The sequence below is a fragment of the Phascolarctos cinereus genome, unplaced genomic scaffold (genome assembly GCF_003287225.1).
Source record: "Phascolarctos cinereus isolate Bilbo 61053 unplaced genomic scaffold, phaCin_HiC Scaffold_2;HRSCAF=192, whole genome shotgun sequence".
Classification (NCBI taxonomy): domain Eukaryota; kingdom Metazoa; phylum Chordata; class Mammalia; order Diprotodontia; family Phascolarctidae; genus Phascolarctos; species Phascolarctos cinereus.
The window spans coordinates 48,450,067-48,474,393 of NW_027555625.1; the positions used below are offsets into that span (position 1 = coordinate 48,450,067).

Consider the following 24,327-nt stretch of genomic DNA (forward strand, 5'->3'; position numbering starts at 1 on the left):
GCTGCTGGACAGATGGCTGGCAGCAGGACCTGCTGGAAAAGGCCCTGGTGGAGAAATGTCCTGTGTCTGCAGAGCTGTCAGAGTCTCTGGGTTGTATACTTTAGACTGAATTTGCTGCTGCTTTTCATTTTCAGGAGGTAAGTGGGAAGAGGAAGAGGAAAAAGATCCACTTCCTGATATGTTAGACATATTTTCTAATGTTTGCTGAGTTGATCCAACTGTCTTTGTTGTCTAAAAAAAAAAATTCCAAAAACATAACAAAGCTAATAAAGACACCTGAATGATCAGAAGTGTGGAGTAAAGAAAGCTGTGCTGGCTAATCTAGGGGCAGCCTGGTATTCTGAACACACAAAAGCCCCAAACTGGAACTAAAAGCTGTCCTATTGGAGAATGACTAAACAAATTATGGTACATGAATGAAATGGAAGATTGTTGTGCCATGAGAAATGACAAGACAATTTTTTTTTTCAGAGAAAATGAGAAAGACCTCTATGAAGCGATGCAGAACAAAGTTAGTAGAACTAGGAGAACAGTGTATACAATGACAACATTACAGAGAAAACAATAATTTTGAAAGACTTTAGAACTCTGCTCGATGAAATCAGGAACTAGGAGTTCAGAGGACTCAAAATGAAACACATCAACTACCTACTGCCAGAGAGGTGATGCAGAATACAGAATAAGACACAGTTTTGGACATGGCCAATAGGAAAATTTATTTTGCTGTTCATATGAAAGCATTCTTTCCTTTGTATTGTTCGGTTCAGAGAGAGGAGTGTGAGGGAAAGAGAATAAATGCTTGCAAAATAAAATTTTCAGAAAAGGAATGAATTTGTCATTATCAACTCTAGTTAGAAAAACTAAAAACACCATGCTTTCCATACTTTAGGGGCCAATGATGACATTCTGTATACTCTTATGAAAATAATCAAACAAGGGGACAAAAAAGAACATTTTTAAAAGGTTAAAAATGGTAAAAGGTTAAAAAAAAATTTTTTTAAGGCGCTGGGAAACCTAAACAGAATGATGACCAAAATAATCAAATTTTATTGTATATAAATCAGAACACATCTCTTTTAATATTTAAATATTAATATCTATCACTAATATTGAAGCAAGTGAAACAAAGAGAAAAACAAAGGGAAGAAAGGAAGCCTACAAAAGTGTACAGGCCATGATGGGGAAATACAGCACTGGAAAAAGTTCTTGCTAATATTCAACAGGCCATTCCATTCTATCTTAATTTCTTCCTTGTTAAAAATTTATATTTGAAGTCAATGAGAAAAAATAAGGTTCCTTTTATAGGCACCTTACTTTAGGGGACATCAAAGAATCACTTAACAAAGCAAGAATATTTGTGTTTTTAAGGTCAGTATAAGTAAAGGTAGAGTAAAAAGAAACCCACAAAGGAAACTTAAAATAATATGAAAATCGAGGAAATAAGAAAAATAAATCACAGAAAAATCATTCTGTGTGTGCATATAGGATGTTTTAGATTCAGATATAGGGCCTGGACTCACATCAACACAGCTCACCTTAAAGACAGGAGAAGATCTTTTTTCTGCTGTTACTTCCATTGGAGTAACATCTTCATTCTTAATCATACCGCTTGACATGAGTGGAGTGATCAAGGCACTGGGAAGAATATTTACCTTATCTAGGTTACAACTAGTGGCTTTCATTACTGCAGACAAACAAAAAGAAACATGAAATTTACAATTCTATAAAAGCTGGGTTTAAGTCACATCCTAAAAGTCTATTTTCTTATGGACCTGTAATGATAGGAAAACGAGTATGATCTATGTGATGAAGTGGCTCACAAAAAAAATCCTACCCAATACAACACTTTTCTCTTTCTTTCTTCCTTCCTTCCTTTCTACATGGGCAGTATGATATAGTAGAGAGAGGACTAGCCTCAAAGCCAAGAAGACCTGGGTTCATGGCCCACCTCTGACACACATTGGCTATGTGACCCTGAGAAAGTCTTAACCTCTCAGTTCTCTAGGCAACTCTTTAAATGCTAAGTTACAGAGTAGGTGCTGACCTGAATTGGTAGAGGAAGCTTCCTAATCTAGGAGTTCCTTATATCATTGAAATCACAGGCCCGGTTTTTATCCATAACGTGGGCTTCACGGTTCTCAGGACCTGAGAATCTAATTTATGGGTTTAATAGCCAATTGAGAAGCAGGTTCTGAGCCTAATTTATTTTATTATTGAGTGTAGGCTGAAAGAAAAGAATAGGTATATAGACTAGTGCAATCCTCACTCCCCAGGAATTTACTAGACTTAATTATATTTACTAGAGTCCCTTGGGGGTGGGCTTAAAAACTATCTTGTCTATCTAGACATTCTTCAGAGCTAGTTTAAGTGTACACTGAAGAATGCCAGTAGTATGGGAGGGCCTCTCATCCCTAGGTAAAGCCACACCCCTGTAATTCTTCCAAGAACCCCTCCCCTAATTTATACTGTTCAATGTTATCAAATTACATACTTGGATGTGTTGTACAATTACAGATGTAGAGCTAGAAGGACCCTCTCATTTTAAGATGAAGAAACAGGAACAGAAAGGTGAAGGGATTTGGCAAGGTCACACAGGCAATAAGTAAAAGAGGACTCAGAGATAGAACTCAGGCCCTGTCAGTTCAGGTTCAGCACTCTTTCCACTGTGCCATGTTGCTATGCATTGGAAGTAGCCAGCAAGAGCTGCTTGGCAGGTCACAGCCCCCTTGACATAGAAATGACTGGCTGTGGAGTAGAAGGTTTAAGAACTGAATCTTATGCACTCAAACATGACTACATCAAAATCCAAGACCTCTTTAAAATTGTAAACCCTCACTTAAATTGCTAAGGACACACACACGCGCGCGCGCGCACACACACACACACACACACACGTACTTCTTCTCAAATGGATCTGTGATCTCAGTGATCTGGATGTTGTCTTGACTGATAATGACTGTAACCCATCCATGCCTGCCCATCCTACAAGATTCTCATTCACCTCTCATCAGTTTAACACTGGGTTCCATCCAACATGTTGGATGCCTTCTTCACTGTCTAATATGGCGAGGATTCATGTTAAACATTCAAGCTACCTCACCCTCACCACATGACTAGCCCATCTTCCTATCCTACATTTCCTAGACAATATTTTTACTCCATTACACCTTGAAGTTCTTCACTGGTTACATGCTGCAGTCTATCTCTCCACTGACTTGATAGAGAGAGAGAAAGAGAGAGGGTGTGTGTGCGCGTCCTTAGCAATTTAAGTGAGGGTTTACAATTTTAAAGAGGTCTTAGATTTTGATATAGTATGTTTGAATGCCTAAGATTCAGTTCTTAAACCTTCCACTCCATAAATCTTTGTGTTCCATGTCTTGTATTACACAACAACACTGGTAGACTATTGATATTAAAAAGATGAGCCTTTATTTCTGGGAGAACCTTGGGGAAATTAAAGCAGCTTTGCAATTTCTGATAGCAATCCAACTCCATCTCCTCTTCTTGCTTTAATTTTTTGCCCTACTATCTACTCCAGACATACCTGTAGGTGGACAAGCTTTGTGCTTGTCCATTCAACTACATGCATTCTTTCTCCACTTGATCTCTGCTGTGTGGATGGTTAAGTAGAGGGTTATGAATCTCTCTCAGGAGGCTCTACAATGTTCTAGGGCTTGAACCAATCAGCGCAATGTTGACTATGAAAAAAGAGCATCTGGAGGGTTTCACCACTCACAAAGAATCCCTCTTCAACTTGGGTCTTCTGTATTAGCTTCTGTATTTAGCAAGCATAACATTTCTCTATTTTACATTTTGCCTAATGTTTATAATCACTGAATAAAGCTCTATTTTTCTATCTTTCACAGAATCTAGAATAGTTTTGATATAATGATGGGAGATGTCTTATTGGAAAAGAGCTTTTAAGGTGGTATTTTGTTCTACTGAATCAAATGCTTTTTGGGAAACAATAAGCACAGTGGGATATTTCAGTCTTGTCTCTATATACTTATTTCAATGGGGTGCTTTTAACCATATTTATTCTTTTTGTGAATTTCCACTTCCTCTATTAGCACATCCAAAACTGTGATGTGAGAGGCCAAGCATGATAGCTTTAATGTCCTTGATGGTAAAAAGTTTATTATAAAAATCTCTGCAATCTTTTCTATTTTTATTCTTTTCTGCTGTCCTTAAATGCCCTCAGGAGAACTTTGCTTAACTGGACCTCTTGTCACTCTTTCAATAAATTAGTGTTACTCTCTCCTGTTTTTCTCTGCTTTATGAGGTAATATAGGTTATCATCATTCATTATCTTGCTTCTCAAGATTTTTAGAAATGTATATGTATATATATATATAGGTACATATCTATACCCATAAACATTACATCTTTATTAAAACAGTTGTTTTTGCGTCACCTAATTTTCATAAGCTTTCATGAATAAGTTCAAATTACAAATCAGTGTGGCCATTGGCTGCCCTCTCAACCTGGAAAGTAAGTCAAATATACGCTGACAGGTGCTTTTCAGGTCAATGGTTCTAACATCTCATTTTTTATTTTCTTGAAAATTTTTGGGTGGATGCCCAGATGCCATCTGGTACTAACCAATTCATTCATTACCAATTTGTCAATTAGATCTAGTTATCTTGTGAGCCTACAATTATTTGAATATAATCAAATTAATAGTGCATTGTACTATTGTAACTAGTAACAGAAATTCCACTATGCTAGAATTTAATGATTAATCAAGGTTCCACTGAATCATATGAAGTATCATTACCTAAGTTTTGTATTTATCTCTAAATCCAAAAATATTGAAACAAAATTTTTACAATGTATTAAATTATTTTTAATACAAATACCATTGCTGTTTTAGGGTTGAAACCCGTACATGTAAAGTCAACATCTGAGGAATAATCTGATTTTCAGAAGAACCATCTTATGGGCATTAGAATGAGAGCTCTTTGGGAGTCTTAATTTTTCTGTCTGGATCCCCAGTGCTCAGCCTCAAACACTGCCTATGTTTATTTATCAAGGACAAAAGCACTTAATAAATACTATTTCATTCATTCATCCATCCAAAAATAGAATAGGTATAGAAAGAAATAATATGATCATCAACTTGCTTAGCAGTGTCAAGCACACTCTATGTACTCAATAAATATTCAATGAATCTAAAATGTCAAAGTATCACACACTAAAAAATTTTTTTTAAATTGGTTTTATGCGTTCTTTATGCTTTCTCAATCTTTCAGTTTGAAACTGACTGAAGATTTACTTCAATGTAATATATTTTATCAGTCACACAGGATGAAAGAAACAGAAAACTATCTAAGCAGGAGTGAAAGATAACATGACATCTAACCACTAAAAGTAGCCCTCTATAGCAGAAAGATCATTACTTGACCAATTTTACAGTAATAGTATAGGGATGGACTTTAAATGTGTTTTTATTTTTTAATTTTTTAAAAAAGCAGGTTTGACAAAGAAAACCTTCTGAGACTCTTCTTCTATGTTCAAAGATAACTAAAGGTATTTGAGTAAAAAAGGAAGGAAAATGTCATACTGAAAAATTAGGTCTTTACATATGAATATAAATACACACACACACGGAGGAAAAAACTACAGGAAATGTAAAGATTTATCCACTGAAACTTTTTATAAGAATTAATCTAGTACCTTTTATAGCCTCTTCAAAAGAACAAGGTCTTGCTGGGCTGGACATTTCCTTTTTCACATTTACATTCAGAGCATTAGCTGTTGATTAAAAGATATGATGACATTCATTAAAAATTACCCAACTGAATGAATAGTCAGGTTTTGCTTCAAATTTCTTGAAGAACAAACTATTTCCCTACAAGATTTGACTCAATTTCATGTTCAGCACTGAACTGAAGATCCATTTTACCAAAGTTTTATCTTCTGTATATTAACCTGCTTCCACATATGCAAGGGAAAGAAATGCTAACACTGATCAAATACTGAAGAAGGTCAATGGCGATCAAATGTGATGTAACACATCCTCACCTACCAGGTTTACTATTAATCAATCAATAAACATTTACTGAGTACCTACTATGTACTAGGCACTGTGCTAAGTGCTGGGAATACAGAAGGAGCCAAAAAATACTCCTCACCCTCAAGGACCTTACAATATATTAGGGGAGACAGTACACAAACAAATATGTACAGGAAAGAATTAAAATAGGGAAGGCACTAGAATTAAGAGGGACTGGAGAACGTTTCCTGTAAAATATGGGGTTTTATTTGGGACTTAAAGGAAATCAGAAGGGGGAAGAGAAGAGAGAGAATGCTCCCTAGGCATAGGGGACAACCAGAAAAAAATGACCAGGGCTGAGAGATGGGCTGTCTTGTTCATGTAACAGCCAGGAGGTCACTGGATCTAAGAGTACATGTCAGGGAGTAAAGTATAAGAAGACTGGAAAAATTGGAGAGGGCTAGGTTATGAAGGGCTTTGAAACAGAACACTTTGTATTTGATGCTTGAGTTGATAGGGAGCCACTGGACTTTCCTGAGTGAATGACATGGTCAGACTTGTGCTTTAGGAAAATCACTTTAGTGGCCAAATGGAGGATGGACTGGAGTGGGGAAGAGAGCTGGGGCAGGCAGACCCACCAGCAGGTTATTGCAATAGTTCAGGTGTAAGATGATGAGAGCCTGCACTAGAGTGGGGGTAGTAACAAAGGGCAGCTAGATGGCATGATGGATAGAATGCTGGGCCTGGAGTCAGGAAAATCCAGCCTCAGACATTTCCTAGCTGTGTGACGCTGGGCAAGTCACTCAACCCTGTTTGCCTTAGTTTCCTCATCTATAAAATGAACTGGAGAAGGAAATGACAAAGCACTCTAGTATCTTTGCCAAGAAAACCCAAAATGGGGTTACAAAGAGTTGGCATGACTGAAAAATGACTGAACAATAAAAAAGTGTCAGAGAAGAAAAGGGAGTGTTTTCCAGAGATGCTGCAAAGGTGAGATCGACAGGCCTTGGCAACAGCTTGGATATTTGGGGGTGGGGGTGGACTGGGAGGGGGAGATAGTGAGGAATCCAGGATTACTCCTAGGTTGTAAGCCTGAGGGGCAAGGAGAATGGTGTTGCCCTCTAAAATAGAAGGAAGGTAGTAGAGGAGGAAGGCTTAGGGAGAAAAGATAATGAGTTTACTAGCAAGATTCAACAGCTAAAATCAGTTAAAATAATTCTTTAAAATTTATTTTATTTCTACCTTTAAACCAAGTGACCAGCAATCTGCTTTTGGAGTTACCACAATGTGACAAGAATGAATGAAAAATTAATTAAAAAGCATTTTTAAAGTAATAACTATGTACTAAGTACTCGAGTAAAAATAGAAAAATCAAGACAGCCTCAGCTCTCAAGTAGCTCATACTCTAATTGGGAGAGATAATGTATAAAAGAAAGTTCATCTGCACATCCAATGGAAAAGTCTGAAAGAATTAAGGGCACAAAAGCAGATGAGGGCTAATGATAGTGAAGATGGCAATGCCTTGAGGAGTGTAGGATATAATGGCAGAAAAGATGGTAATGCCTGGTGGTCTTTTATCTCATTGGAAAAACTGTAATTGGTGACCCTCAAGTCATCCATTCAGAGTGAGTGACCATGTTCTTCTCCTTGCCTAGAAGCCCAGTGGAATCTGGGTGGTTGGGTGGTCTGGGTGAAAGGAAGAGACTGTCCATGTTTCCAACAAGAACAACCACTTCGGGTTTGATCCAGCTACATCTTAATATTATCCCTGGACTGAAGGTGAAAAAGTCAGCAACAGTGAGGATGTCAAAGCTTAAATAGAGGCCATCAACAGAGAAGCTGTATGTTTATGAGTTCAATTTTTTTCTATACTCATTTCATGAAATTAAGCTGTCTCTCATGTAAAACCTGGAATTTGTTATAACTTTTTATGAGAAGTGACTACATAAAATTGTAAGGTTAACTATTAGCATAAGAAGCCATCAGATATTTTTACTTGAAAATCCATGTCTTATTTTCTGTTAAGTTTACTGAATACTTTCCACCAACGTATCTGGCCATCTGACTGCCACCACCGCCCTGCTGTTTCCCTCTTGTATCGACATTTTCCATATCAGATCTGGACTTTCATATCCTAGACCTCTAAAATCCATGTACCTGGTCATTAGAGAAGTTAATCCAGGCTCATCTTTGGACACCCATCCTGGGGCTTAGCCTTTTTGATTAGTGACTGAATGTAAATGAATCCACTATATCCAAAAGGCCCCAGACCATGATTCACCTTTACATCACATCTATTTATCCATTCAGGCCATCTTGCCATCTGCCTTCCTTTGATATCTGTGTCCCTAGCACTTAGTATACTGCCTGGTACAGAATAAGCACTTAATAAATGCTTTTTTATCAAATATAAATTATTTTAGGAAAATACTTGAAGGGAAAACATAACAGAATGATTACACAAATGTAAGCAATGTAATAATCACTTAAATGCCTTTTCTAAAAGAAAACTGCAAAAGCTGTTTTTATTTGGCATCTAATCAATGTGATATCTCTTAAAAGCTACTATACTTCTCTGCTTTCCCACTACATTGATAATAAAGAGTCCTAATAACTGTGGCATACTATAGGACTCTGAAATGTCTAAATCAAAGAATATTTAAATCATGTTCAGTAAACAGCATACTGATTTTATACACACACACACACACACATAGATACACATATACATGTATATATATATATACATACATATATACACATATATACAATGTTTATATACAAATAAATTTACTAAGAACAATTTATTTTGATTAACTTGAACACCTCACTTCCTCATTTATGCCTTAGAACAGAACATTTATAGTACTGGGTTATTACTAATGGCAAATCCCCACCTCAGATACTTCATTGGCAAGCATGCATATAAGACCACACACACACAGAAAGAAGCTTTAGTTTGGAAAAAACATTCAGGTAAATCATCTTTCTAACAATATTTCAGTTCATTCAGACAATCAATTAACAAGCATTTATTAAGGATTAACTATGTGCTAAGCACTAGAGATACAAATAAAAAGCAAAAACAAAAACAGTCCACGTCCTCAGGGAGCTTACATTCTAATGGGGGAGAAAACATGTACATAAATAGGTATGTACCAGATACATATAGAATATTCAAGTTAACCTTAAAAGGGAAGGCAGCCTTAAAGGAAGCTGACGAAGCAGATGGCATTTGAGTTAAGTACTAAAGGAAGCCAGAGGTTATAGAAGGCAGAGGTGAATAGAGGACCTACATTTCAGACATGAGAGATGGCCGGCACAATAGCACCAAAATGGGAGATAGAGCACCATGTGAAGAAAGAGTGAATAAAAATGGCAAGCAGGCCAGGATGGCTGGACTGTGGGGAAGAGTGATGTGTAAGAAAACTGGAAAGAAGAGAAGGAGCCAAGATGTGAAGAGTTTTAAATGCCAGAGGACTTTATATTTAATCTTGGAGGTCACAGTGAGCCAATGAAGTTGAATTAATAGGGAGTGCCAAAATTAGACGTGAGCTTTAGCAGTTTGTGGAGTATGTACAGAAGGACGTATTACAAGATGTTCCATTAGGAGGCTACTGCAATAGTCTAGGGAGAACAGAGGGCAGAAATTTCAGAAACAGAATTGCTATACGGAAAAACGAGCAATTAGAGCTATTCTAAATGAAACAGGCTGCCTCAGAAGTTACTAAGCTCACTGTCCTGAGGAAGTTTTTAAGTAGAAGCCTGATGACCACTCACACAGAGGAGACTTTTGTTTCTGAGATTCTATTATTCTTTTTCAAAGTGCAGATCACAAGCATATAGGGAAGCCTAGAACTGATTTTCAGTCTTATCTTCTCAGAGGACTAAGGCTTTCTAGGTAGAGGACCAGGAACTTTTATATAATATTCCAACACAAGGACCTTGAAGTCTTAGAGAGTAATTTTTAATGGACATTCCTGCTACAAAAGGCTCATTGATTCTGCTTCAGTAGCATTTGTGGTGCTAGAGTAAAGTGACTGCCCTAGCAGCCTGGGGAACCAGGAAAGGCTCCCTGGTACTCTGTTATAAATCATCAGCCAGTCTGCTTACTTAAATAAAACAGGAAATCTCAGTTTCTATGCCCTTTACCCTATTCCTACTAGAAAACAGTGTCTTCCCTTCAGGCAATCAAACAGATACAGTAGCATGAGGCCTGTGAGTCAGGCCTACATTAAAATTGTATCATCTCCGATGGTCTTGCTGGTTTGGCTTCTACAGAAAAAAAAAAAAGCAAACAGGAAGCTCTTCACTGTAGGATAAGACATATGATCATGTAATTGTTTGAGACCATGTCTAAAATATTTGCCCTTCTGCAATTTGGTGCCACAAGCCAAGTAGAAATTAGAGTTGAGATTTAACTAGGGTATAAGATAAAAATGACTAGACAAGTATGTTTCTGTACTTTTGCCTTTTCCTCTTAAAATGTAAAAAGGTACCCAAGGGGCAGTGAAAGATACTTGCACCCTATAGGAATTACACCTTGTCTTTATTTGCATTTCTGTTCCAAACGAGCCACCAATACGAAAGCATTTATTAAAGACCATTCATTTGGACATTCATCTCTTAAAACAGAGCACCTTGAAACAAATGCCCCAAATATCATCAAAACACTTTCTGGGCCTGGCCTGGCCTGGCCATATCACAATTTCAATTATCTCTGTTCAGGTTGGGTGAGCTTGTTGTCTTCCTGAATGTGGTTATTAAGGCTAAAAGGTCTCAGATTTTCATCCTGGTCTCTTGATAATCTGATTCCCTAAGAGTCTCATATAAACTAGGAAGACTTTTATTTAGTCATTTTCAGTTGTGTCTAACTCTTCTAGACCTCATTTGGGGTTTTCTTGGCAGAGATACTGGAGGAGTTTGCCATTTCCATCTCCAGCTCATTTTATATGTGAGAAAACTGAGACAAACAGGTTAAGTGACTTGCCCAGGATCACACAGTTAGTAAGTATCTGAGGCCACATTTGAATTCAGGTCTTCCTGATTCCAGGCTCAGTGCTCTAGCCACTCTGCCACCTCACTGCACAAATCAGGAAGATAGCTTATATCAAATCACCTTACTGAATAACGAAAAACAAACTAGTAAACTTAAAATTATAATAATTTTTAAAATAATGACTAATAATTTAACTTTTTTTTTCACCATGTAGGTTACAGCTCTCCTAACACTTTCTAAGAATCAGAAATTAATTATTCATATCAATCCAGGCTTCTTTACTGGACATACCTGTATCTGGAGTATAGGTGAATGGCTGAACATCATGGGATCTTCCAGCATTGGTCACTACATATATTCCCACAGACACAGGCAAGGTTATATATTGGTCATGATATGGTGGCACCTTCACAATAAGATGATTCTAGTTTGTACAAAGGTAAAGAGAAAATATGAGAAAGTCAGAGGAGTAAAATGGAAGTAATACTTAAAATTTTATTAAAAGTTATTTTCCTATGAGCTATAAATGAAAAAAGAACTTATTAAAACATATATCCTATTGGTCAGGTTGATATAAGACCTGGATACAGAACTGCCAGGCATAATGTAAGCCCTGTACCCCGTAGTTTGTTCGGCACCAAAATCTCAGGGTCCATTGGAATGAAAAACTTTATTCACAGAAAGTCAAAGTTCCCAGGCTTTCAGAAAATGGAAGACAGATGCCATTCACTCTTGTATGACCTTAACCTTTTCAGGCATTCTCTGCATACAGATCTTATTAACAATATGCAAAGGAAAAGAGCTTAGGGCTTTCATAGGAACATATTAACAGTGTGTTCCACTATTTTTCTTAACAGAAAATGTAGGCTAAGACCTAACATTTTTCTTATATTAAAAGAGAAGGGTAACTTGTTTATACTGTTTGTACTGGAAAAAATGTCAATTTCCCACCCACATGTCCTTTCCTTTCTAGTTCTTCCTTCTTCTAACCTCTTCTCCCACCCCCAACCCCTGCTCCCTCACCACTACTACTACCACCACCACCACCACCTCCCCAAGCAAAAAAAAAAAAAAGTAAAAAAACATTTTCTGGGAATTAAGAAACCTGGGCTATAAACTCCACTCTGCCACTCAGTAACTGTGTGACCTCAGGCAAATCATGCTACCCCTGCAAGCCTCTCTATCTTTTTTTCTGTAAAAGGAAAGGAATAAACTAGATGATCTCTAAGTTCCTAATTCAAAACTTTAAAACTCTTTAAATTAAATTTGGAGGAAAAAAACACCCTACGGATAAAACAACAAATATAGGCCAGGCTAAGTTGGTAAGTTACTATATGCTCTGCAGTCTTCCCATGCAAATAGTCCTCAATTCAAATCTGCTCTACAGCCTTTTTTAGCTATTTGAATACTATTTAAAATATTCACGCCTCATACATCAAAAGCAATGTTTTTCCAAAGTGGTTATAAATACCTTAACAAAAGAAAAGAGGTCTGGTGCAATACTTCTTTACTACTACCACTACCACTAGGAGTCCCAGCCACTACAGGGGATCAGGTAAGGTAAAATGAACTCTCTTTCCTCAAAGGCTCAAGTAATGGGAAACAAAATCAGGAGGCAAACACCATATTTTTGTCCTGAAAACGTAAAGAATGCCTAGATATTTGAATGGAGAAGGAGTCAAAGGATCTCTGTTGCTTAACTGGACTATAGCTGGTTGGTTTTGTTGTTTGGGGCATGATAACAATGAAGTCAGCATCAGAGATTTAATCCTGACGCAAGCCAGGTAGTTTCTTTGTGTTCTACGTTTATGGAATTTACCTTAGAGCAAGCCTGCCACCACATATTCAGGTCTTTGGGCCAGGTGAGAACATGGATTAACTAGGACAAATCAATCAGTGACTGCTGGATAATAACTCAACATACATTTCTCCTGATAATACCTCAGTATTATGTCCATGTAAGTACAGAAAATTCATTTATTACTTTTTTTTTAATAGACTTGTGATTTCATTGGTAGAGTGAACTCAGGTAAGGAAGCAACTTCTACCAATACAGTTCTGCACATGCTCTGTACCTGCAAGTATCAGCGTTGCTTGCAGACAGAGGGAAAGTAAGTAAATTGCCCAGGGTCACATAGCCATTATGTAACAGAAGGATGCCTTGAACCTAAATGGTCCTGACTAGGAGACAACTCTCTATTCACTCCACTGCCTCTCAGACTTCATTTACAGATCAAACAATTTATCAGTTACTATGCAGGACTGACATGTATGGGTCCTGATAAAAACGTTTTCTCCAGCTATCAACCTAATGAGGTAACACTAGCCAAATGCCAACCAAGTCAGCATCATTAAAAAGAAGTTTCAGAAACAAATGGAAAACATCTAACCCCTGCATCTTGTCATGGTTGTTACAATGGAGTCAAAAAACCAAGTAGTTACATTTAGACAATGATTTATTTAGCAATGCATGCAGTTGCAGAAACAAGCTGGTTGCAAGGAGAGCCAAAGACCAGTTTCGGTTTCTTTATTCCACCATAACACGATACAATTGCACTAATTCAGTTTCTCAGATATGTACATGTTTTAATCCTTGTCTTTTCTGGTTTCTATAGCTTCATTAAAAAAATAGCTTTGGGGGAGGGCAGCTAGGTGGCACAGTGGATGGAGCACCGGTGCTGAAGTCAGGAGGACCTGAGTTCAAATCCAGCCTCAGACCAAACACTTGATATTTACCAGCTGTGTGACCCTGGGCAAGTCACTTAACCCCAACTGCCTAAAAAAAAAAATCGCACCTGTGTCACAGATAAAGCCTGCTCCCCATCAAAATGACAAATAACTTCTAAAAGTAGTTTTCCAACTTTAAGAATAAAAAAACTCTAGAGCAGAGTTCTTAACCCCGAGGTTAAGCCTGTGGACTTTTTAATATTGTGACAAATTGTATTTCAACATAATTGTTTTCCTTTGTAATCCTATGTATTTTATTTCACGTACTTAAAAACATTATTCTGAGAATGGGCTTATAGGCCTCAGACTGCCAATGAGATCAATGGTACAAAAAAAGCTTAAGACTTCTGCTCTGGAATTTACTTCCTTTTTTTCAAATAAGAGTTTTCCCATGTAGCAATTCCATTCACTTTATACACTGAAATTTCAGTATCTTCTAAAATTGTTTTTTAAAAAAGTACTTTTTAATTATATACCTATTTTTACAGTTTAATTTCAATCCTAGTATGAACTGGCTTATTAACTTTCCCTATATGCCAATTTGATACCTCATCAATCTTAAAATCTTAAATAAAAAAACTAATAGTAGAGATAAAGTTTTCAAAAGCACACTTACTACTATGCTTTTGAGTCAAAAAATTTGAATGCCTTTGGGCTGAGACCAAAGACACAGAAAATACAGAAGGCAAAACATTTAATGGTTTAAAAAGTGCTTTCATAATGTTCTCTGAACTGAAAAACAAAATGAGAAAGTGAATTTAAAGGCTGAATTTCAACTTTTCTGACAAACTTTTGAAAAAAATTACATATCTCCCTTTCAGCAGATAATCTTTTGCTACTTTACATTGCTATGAGCTATTTTTCACCACCTCCTGAGTTAATCTCACAATGCCGCATTCTTTTTTTCTACAGTTGTAGAAATACAGACTTGCTCAAAGATATACAATAAAATCAGTGTCAGAGCCAGAATTAAACTGTACACCCTTGAGCTGCCACGCCTTTGTTCAAAACAGATATTCCCAACAACGCAGTGAAGGCAGCAACTCAATGGATCTTTCCCTTTTAATACTCAATGGGCCCTTTCCCCTCATTTTCCCAAAGTCAAAATACCTTTCACAGTATCTTGAGTCCCAAAGGTCTTTTCTTCTGTTCACTTGCTCACAAATATCTGTAAGCTCTTCTTTTTCAGTGTCATAGATTTTTATATGCACTAGGGAGAATACCCAGAGGTCCCCCCCGAAAAAAACTATTTTGAAAAAATGCAAACCTGCCAAATTCTCAATTTTAATACCATATTACTTTTTGTGTTATAACCTCACTCCCCTGAAAGTACCTTTAAATCTGTTACCTGTTGAAATAAACTTTCCCAGTTATCAAATCTCTCTCCCAAAGTCACCACCCTATTCCAAGCTGCCAAACTCTCTTGCCTCTGCTTCCAAACCAAACTCCAATATAGTTAAACACATTTATTTCAATATGTAATTAAAAACACAAATACTTGTGCAAATTTGTTAAAATGGGAATAGACATAATTAACATACTCCCATCACATACATGAATATATATTAATGTATAATTGAATAAGGGTTTTACTGTGATTTTTATCAGAGAAACTAATTGTTAAAAAGACAAAAATAGTGTTCTCCCATTATTTTATAAGGTAAATAATACTATTTCTAAATCACAACACACCATACAAATGTAAGTTATTATTATTGTTCAATCATACTTTAATGTTAAAAGTGATTTAGGACATTAAGGGTTGATATTTTAAAATCACAACTAAATATTTATTCTAGCTGTTTGTAACAAAAGCTGCAAGGTTATCTTTCAAAGAACCTTTATATTACAACTTTCAGCAAGGAGAAAACTCAAAATATGTGGCCAAAAAAAGGGGAAATTAGTCAAATATAACTAAAACAATAAAAATTTAACTAAATTTGTAGAACAAGAGACAACTTTACATATAGGGAAGAGTTCCACACAGCACTCTGACTTTATATTGAGCCTACAAAGCAGAAATTCTGGATAGGTTTCTTCCTCAGTTACTTATAGAATAATGAGGAGGAGGGGTTGATTTGATTCATTCATAAAACACTCTAACAAAACATTCTTTACCCTAGATTAGGAGCTACTTGTTCCTACATGTTCTGAGGATGACTTGAAGGTTAATTATACTTCAAGGACTCCTTCTGATACTCTATAATTTTTAGAAGTACTCTTTTTAATTGTTAAATGTACACTTTCTCTTCTCATATTATATCGTCCATGTACCTGGAGTTTCTTTTCCCTCAAAATATTTCCTGAACACTCATCTTTCCCAAATTTCCAACTATGGCTTCTTTCATATATGAAAGGGCTGTACATTACACCCAGCTATAATTTCATCTCATAACAGTTCCCAAAAAATCCCTCTGAAAAAAGACCCAGACATAATTTCTCTCATAAAAAGATAAAAATTTCAAAATTAACAGTAGAAGCATAGGATCAAATGGAAGATCACATTATGATTTAGTTTATTTACATACTTGCTTGCAAAAACCCCACGACCTCTGGACAGCCACCATAATAAGGATATAATTCCTTTCCATTCCACCACATGTTTTATTTTAATGATTATTCTTCTTTAATCTATAGTAGCTGGCATAACTACCCTGAAAAAATAGTGTTTTAAAAATTCAAACTACCCCAGATTTCAAAGTTTCTTTTTTTTCCCCCAAAGTTTCTTTTTTAGGGGTAGCTAGGTGGCACAGTGGATACAGCACCAGCCCTGAAGTCAGGAGTACCTGAGTTCAAATCTGGCCTCAGACCAAACACTTGACACTTACTAGCTGTGTGACCCTGGGCAAGTCACTCAACCCCAATTGCCTTAAAAAAAAAACCCCAAACCACCAAAGTTTCTTTTTTAAAAAGACATTTACTGTTTAAGACAATGTTAAAGGATTTGGGTGACTATGATACAATTTGTATTGGTTCTAGTTTCTGTATCCTGCTAGTGGGATCACAGGATAATGAGGAATATTAAATTACTCTAATTCAAGAAGAATTTTTTCAGTGCCTAATATGTGTAAGGTATTTTGCTAAATTCTATGGATATAGCACTTAAGGATAAAGGCAAATAAAAAACAGTCCCTGCGCTTAAGAAGCTCACATTTTACTTGGGGGAGGAGGGAGGAAAGATATAACATGTAAACAATGAAAAATATAAATATACAATAATTTATACATATACATATGTGTATGTATTCATGTATATGTATATGTGTGTATGTATGTATGTATATATGTAAAATAATCTGAGGAGGAGAGAGAGAGAACACTAATAACTATGGGGATCAAGGAAGGCTTCAGTTAGGAGATGGCCTATGATCTCAGCGTTAAAGGAAGCTAGAGATCTTAAGTGTTGGTAAGAAGGGAATATATTTTAGCTATGAGGAACAGCCCGTGCTGGTGGGACATGGCCTGTTGAATTTTGGGGAAAGCAAATAAGCCAATTTTGGTGAAAGATATGGTGCGCAAAAATGGAATAATATGTAATAAGCTTTATAAAGGGCTTTGAATGAAAAGTTGAGAAATTTTAATTTTACCCTGGGCAGCTAGGTGGTGCAGTGGATAGAGCGCTGGAGTTGGAGTCAGGAAGACCTGAGTTCAAATTTGATTTCAGTTATTTACTAGTTGTGTGACCCCAGGCAAGTCACTTAACCCTGTTTGCCTCCATTTCCTCATACATAAAATAAGCTGGAGAAGAAAATAGCAAACCACTGCAGCATTTTTGCTGAGAAAATCACAAATGGGGTCATGAAGAGTCAGATACAACTGAAACAACTGAACAACAGAAATTTAGAGGTGATAAAATTTTAGGAAGCTTATTTAATTGGTTAGGAAAATTATTTTACTGTTTAGGATATTGTAAATGAGAGATTTTATTTCCAATGAACAAACCCATCAGAAAACAAACAAGTTCATGCCACTATCCTTTCCATAGATGAGGAAGTCTAAGTTATAGACAATGTCAAACTCTATTTTTTAAAAGGCCCCAGGCAGAGTCAAAGCTAAAAAAGCCCTGGAATGTTCAAGGGTTCTCAAACAACAGAAAGGGACCTTTCTTCCCAAAGGTGAATCAAATCTACCAATGAGTTATTTGTTCATTGCTTCTATGACGTGCCTATTGCTATGCTGGGTACCCTGAAAAACAGAGAAGTGTCATAAGGCATGATCTGTGAGTTTACACTCTAAGTGGGAAGACAAAACACATAATTTCCAAACAATTAAGTGTTAAACAGGATGGCACTAAAGTCCAATAAAGCTGTTGTTGTTGCTGTGCACCAGGGAAACACATCTGGACTGCTGAACCCTGTTGTCTCTCCTACTCCTCACAACAGGTAGTGAGTGTCATGAGGCTAAAGGAACTCTGGAAGACGTTCCATAGAGAAGCACTGTCCTCACAGATGTCTTTAATTTCATACCATACATAGAACTGGGGTGAGGGTCGGGTGGGTTGGGGCGGGGGGAGGGCGTTCTTAAAAACATCGAGGGATGTGTGCATTTAAGTCAGTTTGCCTGTCCTCTGGCCTCAGAGCCCTTCCTCACTTTGCTCTGCTTGCTGTTATTTCCTGGGATCGCTTCCTTTCTGACTCACTCTCCTATAATCCACTGTAATTCTGAGACCGTCCTACTGCTCAGTTGCTCCTACTCATCTAGATGGGTACCGTTCTCCCTGCCTGCACTAGCTCCTGATCTGCAATTCTATGCTGGCTTTTCCCTGACTCTTGTAAGAACTTCAGCTCCTTTCTCTCAGGCCCAATCCCTAGTGTGGTTCTAATGTTCTCTTAGATTCTTTGATTAGTTCTAATCTTTGTATATGTTAGCTAAGGGATAATTTGTTAGAAAGGTCTTGATAAGACAACTTTACAAAACAAAATTGCAAACTGTTTTTGCATATGTAAATGCAATATCTTTTCAGGTGAATTAATTTCTGCCAACTTCCCCAAAACAGAAATTAATGGTAAAATCTTGTTGATTATTTTATTAACAAAAATCACAGTAACTTATACCCAGGAAAACAGAATTAATGAAATATTTTTTAGAGTGTTACTCTTTGGTTTTAATTACAGCACAAATGGAATAAGACAATTTTTAAACCACATGCAAAAGACAAGCTGGAGAAAGAAACAATTTCAAACACATGCAAAAAAGAAACATAAAATCCAGAGGAAATCAGAGCAGAAATAAAACTTTTTCCTTGGATGAATAAACATCTCAGCTAACAAATGATTAGTTACCCATAAATATTGAAATAAAATTGCTTAAGAGTAATACCTGATGAAATAATTCCATGTCTATTTCAGCTTCTGACTTCCAAGAGTTTTCATCTGATTGAAATAAAAATGAAAATGTGTTAAAAACATTAAATATCATGTCATTCTCTAGCAATTATGGAAATTAAGAAAGCCAAAGTTAAATAAACAATAAATATCTCAATAAGAATTCCCTCCTGCATGTTCAAGTTCATATGGTTTCTACTTACCAGAAACATTCTCTTGGAAGATAACTTTAGTTCCTTTCAGAAAATTTTTGCCAATTAGAAAGACTTCTTCCTCTCCTTTTACTGAACAACTATGAAGACTTTTCTTTAGGATCTCTGGTACTCCTGCTGGCTGAGCTATAAATAAACAAGTACTAAATATAAAAAAGCATGAACACTTCTTATCCTAAAACATCATATCCAATTAACTGACTCTCCATTATTCCATCTATAGATTGCCCACTTGTCCCATCTGTCCATTTCTTTCTTCCTGTTGCCTACATTTTGACATTATCATTGTTTGTCTGTACCTTCATCGGCTCACAAGGAAAGCTGGAGAACAAGCGGTAAGATTGAAAATCAGTCACTCAGGCAGCCAGCAAGTTTCATTACGTGTCAAAGAGAAGCTAAAACAGACAAAAGTGACACGCTCCCTGCTTCAAGGCACTTAGCTTTTCGTGAGGGAGACAACATACACATCTTTCAGTATGTACAAAACACTGAAAGTAAACACAAGGGTGGTGGGGGTCTTTTGTTTTTTTTGCTTTGGGGGTGGGGTAAAGGAGGACCACTAGGCTTCATGTAAGGGTGGTACTTGGGTTGAATTCTCAAGAAAATCAGAGATGACAGAGGCAGAGGTAAGAAGGAAGCGCACTCTAAGCCAGGGTGACAGCCAGTGCAAACCTATGGAGTCGGGAAACAAAATGCCACCCATAGGAACAAGAACACCAGTTTAGCTGAACTGTAGAGTCTGGAAAGTTGAGTTGGGACCAGACTGGCTTTAAATGCCAAAAGGAGAGTTAATATTTTATCCTAGAGGCAACAGGGAGCCACTGGAACTCAATAATAAAACAACAGTAATAAATTATCTCATTTGATTCTCACAATAACCCTGTGAGGTTAAGTGCTATCGTTGCCATTTTACAGATAAAGAAACTGAGCCCAAGAGAAGTTAAGTGACTTGGGGCAGCCAGGTGGTACAGTGGACAGAGCACTGTATCTGAAGTCACAAAGACCTGAGTTCAAATACAGCCTCAAATACCAGATGTGTGATCCTGGGCAAGTTATGTAACCTCTGTGTGCCTCAGTTTCCTCATCCATAAAATGGGGATAATAACAGTACCTATCTCCCAGAGTCAATGTGAGGATCAAATGAAACAATAATGGTAAAATACTTAACACAGTGCCTGGCACAGAGTAGCTGTTACATAAACGTTAACTACTATAATTATGATTAAGTGACTCACCCAGGATCACACAGCTAGTAAACATCTGAAGAGGATCCAAATTCAAGTCTCCGTGACTCCAAGTCCACTGCTCTAGCCACTAGGCTACTACTGCCTCCCTTCAGTTTACCGAGTAGGGAAGTGACAGTCAGATTAGAGTTTTATTAATATCAACTTGAAAGCTGTGTAAAGAGGACTGGAAAGGGGAGAGAAGGGAGGCAGGGATACCAATTTGAAGACTATTATAACAGTCCAGACAAGAGGTGGTAAAGGTCTGAACTAGGACAGTGGCTGCAAGAATGGAGAGGTGATAAGACTTGAGATATTGTGGAGGCAGAATTAACGAAACTTGGCAACTGATTAGATAAATGCAGTGAGGGAGAGGAGTCAGCAATGACACCTAAGTTGCAAAACTGGGTGACTGGAAAGGTGAAAGAACTAAGGAAACTCAGATGAATCAGTCAGTCAATAAGTATTTATTAAGCACCTACTCTGTGCCAGGCACAGTGCTATGTGCCAGGGATACAAAGAAAAACAAAAGACAGTCCCTGCCCTCAAAGAGGGTTCACAATCTAATAGGGGTATATAGCTCATAAGCTACATAAAGGAAAAATAGGAGATAATTAGTGGAGGGGAGGCACTAGAATTAAGAGGGGTTGGGGAAGGCTTCTGGAGAAGGTAGGGTTTTAACTGGGACTTGAAGGAAGGCAGGAAAGGCAGAGATGAGGAGGAAGAGAATTCCAGGCATGGAGAGAGTCAGAGAAAATGCCCAAAGCTTAGAGATGGACTGTCTTGTTTGTGGAACAGCCATCCAGGAGGCCAGTGTCACTGGGTCACAAAGTAGCATGGCAGAGGTGTAAGATATAAGAAGATGGGAAAAGTAAGGGAGGGCTAGGTTATGAAAGGCTTTGAATGAAAAACAGAAGACTGACGTGGTCAGACCTGGAATGCCTAGAACTCTCTCCCTCCTCACTCCGCCTACTGACTTCTCCGGCTTCCTTTAAGTTCCAACTAAAATCCCACATTATACAGGAAGCCTTTCCCAATGTCACTTAAGTTCCAATGCCTTCCCTCTGTTAATTATTTCATATTTATCCTACACATAGCCTGCTTTGTATATATTCATTTGTATGTTGTCTCCTCCATCAGATCTTAAGCTCCTTGAGGGTAGAGAAAGCCCTCTTTTTGTATCCCTATGGCATAGCACAGTGCCTGGCAGAAATGCTTATTGCCTGGTTGAAAAGTACTAGAACTGATTTAGTGAGCCCTCCAGGAAAATTCTGGTCCTGACCCATGACTGTTTTGGTATTGAGAACTCCACCGTGAGACAACTCTCTCTGTAGATACAGATCAACAATATTGCTAATAACTTATAGCCCTAGAGCTAATGGAAGGGAAGAAGGTTGGAGGGAACCTCTGAAAGGTTAATCAACAGAGGCCTTGGAATCACGATCTTCCTCACCCAGAGGCAGGCCTAGAAAGCAAAACACTACTTAGCCTTTCATCAAGAAGAGGCAGATGACAAAAAAAAAAAACAGTTTGTTATTTTCGGGAATAAAGGTGATCCTTACTAAAGTCAGCCAAGTGTTGGAAACAGAGACACTTAAGTACCTGTAGTTAATGAACTGATAATGATTTGCAGATAATGTAATGATTCCTTTACAAGTGAACTTCTTTAAAAATACTCGACAAGTTAAAAGGGCTCTTCTTAAAATACTGTGTTTAGCAAACCTTTTCATTACAGACAAAGGGTAAATTAGCATAGCTTTCATCTACCGTTACAAATTCTCATTACATTTTTACTACACTTTTAGTACAAAACAAATGACTTTCTTATTGTCTTGTTATTTATTGGTGCATACTTAATTTTCTTCCACTTGTGAAATACTCCCTGGGTGATCCTGGGTTCAGCTATGGCCTGTGAAGCACAACACTCTGGCAGACTCTGCCAGTCTGAGAAGGCTTTTCTTACAGGCCCAGAAAGAGATGGTATAAGCGAGACCCTTATCACCTCTCAGGTGATTTCTATGGCCACAGTAACTCAGTAAATTGTGTACTGGTGAAAGACCATGATTTATATTTGTAGAGGGAGTACTCGAATTCATAAAAATGGTTCATAGGCTACTTAACTTTATCTTTGCTACAATTCATTTACTAATTACACAGTTCAACTTTTATCCTAACTAAATATTAAAGTTGTAATTGAGACACTTTCAATGATTTCTGTGTGCAAGTAAGAAGTTGTACCCAAACATATTTGTATATACTGTACACACGGAAATGAATGTTGGTCAAAATATACCCAAAGACAGTGATGACTAGAGCACTGTGTAAAGTTCCAAGTTCATTTGGGCAGGAGGTACGTTCAGAATTCTAAACTTGTTTTGGAAAGGCATGTACATTCAAGAAACAAAGGGCAAATATTTTGAGAGGAAAACAACGAAAGGAGAGGTGTAAACCTATATGAATAGGTTTGATTAATGATGAAGTAAACTAACTCTTCCCTTCCCCCGCTTTCAAATGTTATGTAAAATTCCACTTCACTAATGACACTACAATTTCCCCCATTATCTTTTCTTTTCTATCTCATTATCTTTTCCTCTAACACTTTGAAAATAAAAAGCTGAGAAATGAGGCCCTTTAGAGGGTACAGTGTATGTCTTCATATTTACATTTACTATATACAAAGAACTAGGTTGTGACTATTCAAAAATGATATAACTTATGAGTTATAAAAAAAAGGTCTTTTCTACTTAAGTTTAATGGTTATCCAAAAAGATCAGTTTTGTATTAAACAGATCTAAAATACTATATTATTTGGTTATCAATGCCACAGATTTCAATTTATAAACTGGTAGAGAGGGGAAAAGTGACTATACTATAAGTTAAATAAAATTTTAAAATACCATCATTTTGTTGTTATATAAACAACTTTCAAATATCCATTTTCTTTGGTTGATTCCAAAGAATTCTTACTAATTCTTAGAAATTCTTACTAAGAAGTTAAGACTTTCCAACAAAAAATATTAAAAACTTCTGGGCACTGAAAAATGAACTGCTAAAGCTTTCTGCTTGAGGCAGAAGTATATAAGATTGTACAAACAGAATGAAATAAATACAAATCAAAAGTTAAACACTTTTACTTCATTTACTAATTCATTAGTTTCAACATGATCCTGTCAATAGTACTACAATAACTACTCTATAAAATAAATACCTGGCAGAAAAATTTTAGTGGAAAAATACTAATACATGTGTAACCAAACCTTTTCTAATTTGTCTTCGCTGAATGGGGCAAAATTCACCATGATTCTCTTAGGTTATGGTATATCGTAATTCATCGTGATATGCTGTTTATGTATCAAAACAATGAGAGAGAACTGACTTAATTTCTGAGCTTTGTCTCCTTTTTACAAACATGAGAAGTTATAAAGGAATTTTTGGAGTAAAGTATAAGATTATAATCAAGTCAAACCAGTGTACTTGATTTTGGGAGAAAGTTACATTTCCAGACACTTCTAAACAGTACAGTAACAATAACAAAAAAGATACTAACAGTGGCAGCTAGGTGGCGCAGTGGATAAAGCTCCAGCCTTGGAGTCGGGAGGACCTGAGCTCAAATCTGGCCTCAAACACATGACACTTACCAGCTGTGTGAACCTGCGCAAGTCACTTAACCCTGACTGCCTCACCAAAAAGGGGGGGAAAAGATACTAACAAGATGCAATGTAATCTAAAGAAAAAAATTAAAGGTCGGAAAAGTAGTTATAGAAGGGGAAATCATATTTAATATTTTTGGACAAAACCTGTGATGTCTTTGGTCTAAGGAATGAATCCCTTGTAAGAGCATTCCATC

The 24,327-nt window shown here is 36.9% G+C and overlaps 1 protein-coding gene across 1 annotated transcript in view; it reads right to left on the minus strand.

The window, feature by feature from the left end:
- Positions 1–24,327, minus strand: part of NFAT5 (nuclear factor of activated T cells 5) — a 145,150-nt gene that overhangs the window by 15,250 nt on the left and 105,573 nt on the right. The window contains 6 exon segments of the mRNA XM_020989080.2: positions 3–231; positions 1,536–1,684; positions 5,677–5,754; positions 11,286–11,418; positions 19,041–19,093; positions 19,249–19,383. Coding sequence (XP_020844739.1) covers positions 3–231; positions 1,536–1,684; positions 5,677–5,754; positions 11,286–11,418; positions 19,041–19,093; positions 19,249–19,383 — 777 coding nt within the window.